This window comes from Dipteris shenzhenensis, chromosome 16, assembly GCF_047967505.1.
Source record: "Dipteris shenzhenensis isolate YYH24624 ecotype China chromosome 16, Dip_SZ_1.0, whole genome shotgun sequence".
Lineage (NCBI taxonomy): Eukaryota > Viridiplantae > Streptophyta > Polypodiopsida > Gleicheniales > Dipteridaceae > Dipteris > Dipteris shenzhenensis.
The window spans coordinates 51,199,290-51,209,908 of NC_141611.1; the positions used below are offsets into that span (position 1 = coordinate 51,199,290).

Below are 10,619 nucleotides of genomic sequence, written 5' to 3' on the forward strand. Positions count from 1 at the left end.
CTAGCACGTTTAACCTGCGAGTTGATATAGGCCAGAATATGCGATCCACACAAGCGGCTAGACCATGAATGAGTTGATACAAGCCAAAATAAGCGAGCCTCAAAATTGGTTCAAAGTCCAACAATATCTCTTACATTATAAATATATATATTACATCCATGTGTGAGGTGTTACAAGTAAGCAAACCTCCCAACCAACACCCAAATCTTTTCTTTTAAAAAAATTATTAATTAAAATAATTTAGTGTTATTTTCAATACTATGCATTAAACTCTAAAATATCAAAGTCTAACATTTTTAGCTTATTAAAATGAATCCTAGTCCATGTATAAAATAATTTCAAATTTAAAAATAATATGCTACTTCCAACTCTATACACTAAGTTTATACATAAAATTATAAGAAACTATTAGCGGAAAAATCAAACATTACAGTCTACTAACCAAAAACATTAAGATAAGGCTACTTATAGCTATGCATGGGTTGATACAAGTTGGCAAAAGCAAGCAACGCAACCGACACACGATACTTTTAGAAAGGATAGAATAAAACCTACAAACTCAATTTGAAGCTTTGTAAATCCTTTTTGAAACCCTTTTTGTTGTTAGCATTGCCTTCCAGGCAGCACTATACTAACACTTTTGTTAAAAAGTGACCCACGCAGTTTCTTGCCAAGTGGCCCCCCTTCTATTTCTCTCTCTCTCTCTCTCTCTCACACACACACAGACACACATTCACACACACACTTTCTTTTTTAAAGAACTCTCTCTCTCTCTCTCTCTCTCAGGTCTCTCTCTCACTCATCAACATTTCCATTCTGTTGCAATCTCTTTTTGTACACTGGGAAGAACGAAGGCTGAAATATCTCATCTATGTTGTAAATCGTGCTATTGCCATCTTGATTCTCCATAAATTACATTGCAAGAGCTATGAAACAAAATCTGTATTCCGTATGTCAAGAATAGAAATAACTTTTAATCATGACCTGAAGAAGATATACACAACCCAGATGGAGTAGGCATCACATATCATCATCTTCTTCCTTTGAATCATGTGCATTGACCGTGGAAATAATGTTATGAGCCGTATGGCAATCTAAGTCTCCTCCCATGTGCATCAACCTTGGAAATTACGTCACGAAGAGTGTGCAATCTAAGTCAACAATATAAGGAGCTTTTAATCATGACCTTCTGAAGGTTTACCCAAACCTCAAACTCATCTATGGAGTAGGCAGCACATATTATGATCTTCCTCCTTTGAATCATGTGCATCAATGTTACGATCAGTGTGGAAACCATGTGCATCAACCTTGGAAATAATGAAACGAGCACTGTGGCAATCTATTGTTGTCACTCTTACATTGTGCACGCTGTCCTTCAAGTGTAGCACGACAAAAATAATACATGGGCAATTCCAAGAATATCCTCAAAAGGCTTTTACCATTTAGGCACCGAAATCTACTTGTGGCACGTATCCTTCCACTTTCATCAACCCATTCCATCTGTTCAAATTGGCTAGGATTATATCCCTCTTTGGATGAGAGTTGTCTCCCACGATGAATTCATGCACATCATCACTAACCTCAATCCATGCCCTCCCAGGTTTTTTCCATGCTGCAGCACATTGTCTCAACTCATGTACTTTGTGGGATTCCTCCCACATCAAGGATTCAGCATAGATAGTGGACATGAGCACATATCCAGTAGTGACATTGGAATCCAATTGGACCACTTGATCAAAGCATTGCCTTCCTAGGTCCATGTTGCCATATGTTCTGCAGGCAGTTAATAGAGCAGTCCACCCAACGATATCAGGGAGGACTGGCATGGTTTGAAGTAGCTGTTCTGCCTCCTCTAAACATCCCGCACGGCTGAGAAGATCCACCATGCAATTAAAGTTTTCTACCCGTGGTGTGATGCCATCATCACAACTCAAAGCGTTAAAATAATGATGACCTTCCTCCACTTGGCCTACGTGGCTGCAGGTTGACAGAATGCTAGAATAGATCATGCCATGTGGCTTCAAACCTTGTCCTTGCATGTCCTTAAGACATCGCCCAACCAGCCTATAGTTGCCTTGCTGGGCATATCCTGCAATTAAAAGACCCCATGAAATTACATCTTGCATTGGCAATGTATCAAACACTTTGTGTGCATCCTCCTGGCTTCCATATCTGCTATACATCCCAATCAGGGAATGCCCAATGACCATATCTGATTGAAGCCCCCGTCTGATAATTTGATCATGTACCAGCATGCCCTGCACCAAGGCTCCAATGCTGCCGCATGCTTTTAGGATGCATGGGAATACAACTTCATTTGGACTAATGCCCAACTGTTGCATGTCCTCAAAGAGTTTCAGAGCAGAAAGATTATGCCCTTCCTTGACGTATCCAACAATCAATGCACCCCATGACACGACATCCGGAAATGGCAATTTATCAAACACTTTGTGTGCCTCTTCCAGGTTTCCACATTTTGCATACATGTCCACCAAAGAGCTCCCAACAGCCACATCTGATTCAAGTCCAGTACTCATGATCTGGCCATGTATTTGCTTTCCATGCCCTAAAGCTCTTTCAGCACTACAGGCCCCCAAAACACACAAGAAGATAACTTTATTCGGCTCTAAGGCCTGCTGTTGCATTTTTTCATAAAGCTTCAAAGCATGATGAGGTTGTCCATGCTGGGTATATCCCCAAATCATTGCACCCCATGACACCAGCTCTTGAACTCGCAATTCATCAAACAATTTGCGTGCCTCCTTCAAGCTCCCACATTTGGCGTACATGTCAATAAGAGCACTGGCAATGACAACATCAGATGCTAATCCACTCCGGAGAATCTGACCATGTATCAGCTTGCCCTGCCCCAGGGCTCCTAAGCTGCCACATGCTTTCAAAATACACGAAAGTGTAACTTTATTTGGCTCGATGCCCTTCTCTAGCATTTTGTTGAACAGTTCCAGGGCCGGAACACACTGCCCTTGCTGGACATATCCCACAATCATGGCACCCCAGGAGATAACATTTCGGTTGGGCAAGCTGTCAAACACTACACGTGCCCCATCCAGCCTCCCACATTTTGCATACATGTCAACAAGACAGTTCCCAACAACCAGGTCTAAGTTTAGTTCAAGTATACCAGCCTGTGCATGTATCCACTTGCCTGATCTAAGGTCTCCTATTACACCACATGCCTTCAAAACGCTTGAGATTATTATTTCGTTTGGCTTCATGCCTTCCTGTTGCATTTTGTCAAAAAGTTCAAGGGCAGGAGCACCATGTCCATGTTGGACATATCCAGCAATCATTGCACCCCAAGATACCAAATTACGAGTTGGCATTCCATCAAACACATTACGTGCAACCTCTAGTCTTCCACATTTGGCATACATGTCTACAAGAGCACTACCAATGAACACATCGGATTGAAGCCCACTCCTGATAATTTGATCATGTATCAGCTTCCCTTGACATAACGCTCCAATGCTACCACATGCTTTCAAGATACACAAAAACGCAACTTTATCAGGTTTTATGCCCTGCTGTTGCATTTTGTCAAAAAGTTGTAGAGCAGTAACACCTTGCCCATGTTGGGCATACCCTGTAATCATTGCCCCCCATGACACAACATTTCTACATAATAGCCTATCAAGCACATTGTGCGCTTCTACCAAGCAACCACATTTAACATACATGTCTACAAGGGTACTCCCAATAATAGAATCCGATTCAACACCACTTTCGGTAATTTCACCGTGTATCATTTGCCCCTGCCATAAGGCTCCTGTGCTCCCACATGCTTTTATAATGAAGGGGTATATAGAACGGTCTGGCATTATGCCCTCCTGATACATTTTATGGTACAATTTAAGAACCATTCCACTTTCTCCATTTTTAGCATGGGCCAAAATGATTCCATGCCATGTATAAACGCTGGGTTTTGCAACCTTACAAAATACCAAATTTGCCTCGAATAATCTCCCACACAACATAAAATGGCGAATGAGTCCATCTTCTAAGATGGTTGCCGAATCTAACGTATCACTAATCTTAAGGGTATGTACTCGCCTACTGCTTGCCAGCTCTCTCTGAGTCTGTTTAGCGCGTCCCTGCAAAACACATGAGAAAATCTGCTGTGTTGTGGGCGTCCCTTGTCTGTGTTTGACGTCCACAGCCTGAAGCGCCTCGTCCAGCAGTTCCAATTTACACATCCTGCTAAAATTTCTAGTCGATCCAATCGTTCAACCATTGCACACCACCCTTGAAAATTCAAGCTAAGGGAAGACACCGTATTAATTTTCTTAAACTGTCATTGAATGTCAGGCACTATCAAACATGCAAAATCTCTTTAAAATCGTCGACTTCGGAGGACGTCCTGTTGAAAACATTTGATATAAACGACTTTTCATGTCATGATCAAAGCTAAGGCCCAAAAATAAGACATACCTCTTCTATGCATCTCTCTTTATATATTAACTACCTCCTTTGAGATAGAGATCCAAGAAAGTGTATGCCTACTTTGTAGACTTTTGGAAGGCCTTTAACACACTCCCACGATCCTACATGATTAGGTGACTTTAGTAGATGTAGATACTAGGAGACATGATTTGGGTGGTGGTGAGTCTGTACAAGTCAGTGAGAGGGAGAGTACATGCCCCTAGAAGCATGTCAAGTTGGATCGAGAGCACAATGAGAGTGAAGCAAGGATGCCCCCTCTCATCTACATGTACTATGTCGGCTCTATCTTGATGAGATCATAACCTTCATTGATGAGGGATCGAGCCGATTTGATGAGATCATGACCTTCATTGATGCCTTGGAGATGAGGGATCGAGCCGATTTGATGATATAGATATTGTTGTATGCAGATGACATAGTCCTTCTATCCTCTTTGTCTCTTTAGGAAGAGCACGGCTTTGTTGGGCCTCTCTCTTAGCTAATTCATTCCATGACCAGGTCTGCATTGGCCTTTATCTAATGGGGATGAGACGACACAGAGATACCCTAATTGCATCAGATCCAACAGTAGAAGGGGTAGACCCACGGGACATAGAGATGGATCGGGCTTAGTGACGCGTCACAGATTTCTATGCATTCAAGACTGCCCCTAGACAGCGGAGTAGAAAAGGAGGAAATTTCTCATATGAGGGCAAACTAGGTCAGTGAGATAAGACGACGAGGAGAGATGCAAACACAGATATAGGGGCCATGCATGATGCCGAGGTGGCCTAGAGCACACACAATGGAGGTCCATCCCATCACATATCTACTCGTAGGGGACCACCCGAGCAGAGGCGTCATTGTTAATATGGCCCACCAGATACATAGATCACGGAGATCATGTCTTTTGCCTTCGTGAGATCTCTCTCTCTCTCTCTCTCTCTCTCTCTCTCTCTCTCTCTCTCGCGCGCGCGCGCTTCAACCCCTTATACTAGGGTTTTCATTCGATAGCATGCTTGTAAGACTTCTTGCCAGGAAAAGATGCACTTATTTTTGTTTTTAAGATTGCAGGAGGAGCAATTAAAAATGAAGAGGAAACTTGCTTGGTCTATGCTTAGGGGTGAAAAGAACACATGATGAATAAGAATCAAAGAGCACAAGAAGACGATGTGTGATGCTTGGTTTTTTGGGCTTACAGAGTAGGCAAGCCATCGCAATTTCAATTCCGTGACAAGGGAGTGTCATAAACAAAAGTACAAAACCATGGCAAGTCATAGGCATGTCTCTTGCTATAAATATGTGAAGCAACGTGGATGCTTGGATACCCTAGCTCTTCCCTATCAGTAAGCTTTAGATCATTGATTTAAGTGCACACCAGCATGGGAATTTGCACCAACCCTAGCTCTAGGCTTCAACATATGATGCATCACCCTTCATTTGCAATCATTATATGTGTCGGTATTTTGACATGGCCTACTCTCAACACTATTTCTTATTGTTGTTTTTAAATGAGAAGCCTGTACTCAACACTAAAGGCTAGTCAACAACAAAGAATGGAGGCATTAGAGTCAAAAGCAAGGACAGTGATAATAGAAGATGGCGGTTGATAGCAAAATAACTAAACCAGCACCCTAACAAAGGCCATTGATGAAGGTTGCCATAGAAGAAGGGTTTGTTTAACTAGGGTTGCCCTTTAAAAGGGAGCCATACGGTAGCCTTAATCGTCTTTTACCCAAGACTCAACCTTAGGCTTGGTCCATGGAGGCCTATACTAAAGTAATCAAAATAAGTGGATGGCATTAAAATTAGCTATAGTACATCCCAAAAGTGTTTTCTATGGCATATTTAAAGGCACAACCAAAAGGCAACTCTTCAAAGCATGTATTACAGCCAAGACTTCTTTCTCATAAATGTCATAATGCAATTCAGCATCCCTTAGCCGCCTGCTTTCATAGGCCAGTGCATGCTGATCCGGAGTAAGTAGCACCAATGCAATCGCCACTTGCATCAGCTGCTACTAGGAAAGGGTTCCTCAAATCAGGAATGATAAGCAAAGGACCTATAAGGGGAACAAGGGAGAGATTTTGTGAAAGTAATTGCTTGCTCTTTTTCATGGGGCATAGACCAACATGGTACTAGATATGAACCAGATGAATCCAAGAAGATGCCTCACACTAAAATATTTAGTATAAAGTTGAGAGCCAAGGAGTGGTAGTAATTCCGGAGAGTGATGTGAGAAGTGACCATAGGTGTCACATAATTTATTAGAGTTAGTCATATCTTGTTTGTATGTTAGGGAGAAAGGGCTTCTATGTGGGTGTGCACGCCTAGAGAAGGTGTAGCATTTTGGTTCTTTTTCACTATATTTCTATAGGCTAGGAGGGGGTCTAGCTAGGGCACATTGCCAAGATTAGGGGTTGAGTCACAAGACCTGCCTTGAGGCTAGTTGGAGGCCTAGTTTGAGGCCATTCTGAGGCCTAATCAGGGCTGATGTGGGACCTTGCCTAGGGTTGGATCAACCAGCCTAATTGACCCAACCTAGTCGATTTGGTCAATCAACCTGGTTGGCCACATCAATAGCCCACTCTAGCCCCTATATATAAGGTTGTTTTGATCTATTTTTACACACACTGTAGGCACAGTTCCCACTTTCTTTTGGTGTCCATGGAGGTGCAGTTCAACCTCAGTTACAAGTCGAGTAGAGGTATATTTCAACTCAGGGGTTGTACTTGAAGGTTTCCTCAGCAGTTCATGCAAGAAACCCCTGATCTCCAAGTGTTGATTGTATCTTCTTCTATCCCTGTGTTAATTTCCTGGTCTCATGATCTCCGGCATGGTCACTGTCACAGTATCCATGCAACCGTGGGGGAGGAACATCTGGCTCGACAGTGGCCCCTTTTTCTGAGAGAGGTGGATCCCACGTAAGGGCTCTTGAGGAGTAAAACGAGTAGAAATTGGGACCAAGAGAGATGTAGGAGGAAGCAACAAATTAGAAGGAAATTTGCTACTATTTAGAGCATGTGAGGGACTATTGGAGAGTGTTACTTGTAGGAATTTGAGGGGCGTTTTTGGGTTGATGTGAGGATATCATTTTGCTCCATAGCACATTCACCTATGTCTTGAACAAGATCATGTAAAGATCCAATTTGGGCCAATGGAGTTTGATCCATATCACATTCACTTGTGTCTTGAACAAGATCATGTAAAGATCCAGTTGGGGTTGACGAAGTTTGCTACTGGAAGGAGTGAAGAGATTGGATACAGAGGATTGCTTGAAAAAGGTGAGGCCAATTCAAGGTAGAAAGCATTTGGAATGATAGACTTGAAGGTAGAAGCAACAGAGCATCCCCTTTCTCTCTTCCATTCTCTTCTTCTTCTCTGAGCTTCCTTCTCTCTTCTCTCCTAGCTTTTTTCAATATCGTCTTCTTTTTCCACCCACCCTCCCCTCTGAGATGGCAAGCCTATACAAGACGGCTGAGAAACAGGTCAAGATCCCCATCTTACCCACCTTTTCTATGGACCAGCAATTGGACGGCAACAACTACAGACTACAATGTGAGGAGGGTCATAATGATGTCTATACTTTAGTCGTATATCCTCATCGTCATCGCTAACTTCATCCTTATGGGCATTACTAGTGCCATATCCACTTGCAAAGAACCTTGGCATCCTTGCGAAAAAGAAGGTTGAGAGTCGAGACCATGGACCAACTCTGGGATCAAACAAATGCATGTGTTTGTTCTTTTATTTTTTATTCTTTCAATAGAATGTGAATGAATAATTTATAATTTACATTCACTCATCTTACACTTTCTTTTAGAAGAATCCTTTATATTCTTTTAGGAGAATGTGAATGAATGATTTGCATTTACAATCACTTATTCTTACACTTTCTTTTGAATGAATATTTTATATTCTTTTCAGAGAATGTGAATGAATGGATGAAATATAAATATTTTTGTACTTGTCATTGAATGGATGTATCTAAAATCTTGGATTCTTGAAAGTGTGTTTAGACGTGTATTTATTGCTTTCATTGAAATATTTATTGTATCATGTTCCTTTTGCATACACAAGTAATGATTTATGTGTCGATTATGTTTTTAAACAATATTTTGTTTGTCGTTTACGTTTTTGCATGCAACTTCAAAAGCATCATGCGCAGAAAGATTTGGTCATATGTGACGAAGTTATGAAAAGAGCATGCCTTAATCTCTTTCTTACAGTGTAAATATTACGGACAGAAGTTAACAAGCGGTGCTACTCGCATCAAGCAACATTTTTTAGGAATTGGCAATGATGTTGAAGCTTGTACATGCACTCTGTCTGATGTTATTCGTTTGTGCAAATCATATTTAGAAATGGTGAAAAGAGTGGTTAATCAAACTCTAATAAGAAATGCTAGAAGTGCTGATGTTAGTGCTAAGGTCAATGAGACAATTGAAGGAGAAGAGATGGAAGAGTTGTAAAATGCAAGAGATACCTCAGCATGTAATGGGAAAGCAGATGTATAAACAAATGGATCATAGGTGAGTTCCTCAACATGTAACAGGAGTGTAGATTTACAAACAAATGGATCACATGTGAGTTTCGATGCAATAAATGCTAGTCAAGTAAGAAAATAAGAAGAGGAAATTAGTCATCTATGGAGGATGGTTTTCTTCAAAAACAAGTGCATGAAGAGCACTTGAGATGGCTGGAAGCATTTGTAATCAATGGCATACCATTCAATGTCATGAGAGACGAGACATTCCGTCATGCCTTGAAGTCATGTGCTAGACCAGGATTTGTTAGAGCAGCCACCGATAATACTATGCGAATAATGGTCAGTCGGAGCGAAAGATTCCTGAAAATCAAACCCTTCAACTTGCGAAAATCCTTGTGCAACCAATCTGGCTTTGTACTTTTCCAAGTCCCATCGGCCTTGTACTTTACCTTCCAAACCCACTTGGTGCCAATAAACTTTCTGTTACGTGGTCAATCTACCAGCTCCCAAGTTTCATTCTTCATGATGCTATCATATTCTACTTGCATAGAGTTTTTCCAATCTCGGTCTGCAAGTGCTTCCTCCAAACTCACAGGCTCCTTTACTTCTGCAATAATCTCAGCCATCAAGGCCAGATTGACTATGTGAGCAGAAGCCCTCCTTTGCTCCTCGATTCTCTGAGACCGCCTTGGTCCATCTGCATGCTACTCAACAAACATAGGCATCTGGCTATCATGATCGTACAGCTACCTTACCCATCACGGCAATGGGCTTTCCGGTGGTGTAACAACAGGTTGGTGACTTATACCTTATCATTTGATATTTCGTCCTCCTTTATAGCTCCTAGGATAGGTCCATAGTGAATTACCTCTTCGCTTGATAATAAAGTGGAAGAGCTCTTCTCTGCCTCCACTGCATGTGGTTGCTCCCTGAACACCACATCGCGGCTCGCTATGATCTTCTTTGCCTCTGGGTCATACAACTTATAGGCTTTCTTCTCATCACAATAGCCTAAGAAGATACATTTGGTGCTTTTTGGTTGTAGCTTGTTTCTCTCTTTGTCTGGTACATGAGCATAGCATTCACACCCAAACTTTTTGAAGTGGGAGACAAATGGCTTCTTACCGCTGTAAGCCTCATGTGGTGTTTTACCTTTGAGTGCCTTTGTATAGCTACAAATTAAGGATGTAAACCATAGTATTGACAGCCTCAGCCCAAAAGTGGTTTGGCAGTCAAGCACCTTTCAACATACACCTCCCCATCTCCATGGTGGTCTGCACTCAACATTCAATATTAGAATTTTGCTGAGGCATATGTGATGTCGTCGTTTGTCGCTTGATCCCTTTGCTCTTGCAAAAATTTCCAAACTCTATAGAAACAAACTCACCATCACCATCCAATCTAATTTTCTTCACTTTTCTCCCTATTTCATTTTCAACAAGCTGTTGCCATTCTTTAAATTTACCAAAAGTTTGAGCCTTTTCACGAAGAAAGTACACCCACATCTTCCTACTATAGTCGTCGATGATCAATAGAAAATAGGAAGATCCCCCCGAGTCTTGTGTAGGCATCTTACCACACAAGTCAACATGCACCAACTCTAGAGGAGCGTTTGCTCTATTCTTGCTTTCTTGTGGGAATGCCTTTCTATGTTGCTCGCCCATCATGCAAGCTTCACACGGTTCTTTGA

General features: G+C 41.7%; 1 protein-coding gene across 1 annotated transcript; it reads right to left on the reverse strand.

Moving 5' to 3' along the window:
- Window positions 1–939: 939 nt before the first annotated feature.
- On the reverse strand, window positions 940–4,204 carry LOC147893095 (pentatricopeptide repeat-containing protein At3g53360, mitochondrial-like). The gene has a single exon (XM_087387616.1). The coding sequence runs from the start codon at window positions 3,993–3,995 to the stop codon at window positions 1,443–1,445; it is 2,553 nt and encodes an 850-aa protein (XP_087243742.1). The 5' UTR covers window positions 3,996–4,204; the 3' UTR covers window positions 940–1,442.
- Window positions 4,205–10,619: the final 6,415 nt, after the last annotated feature.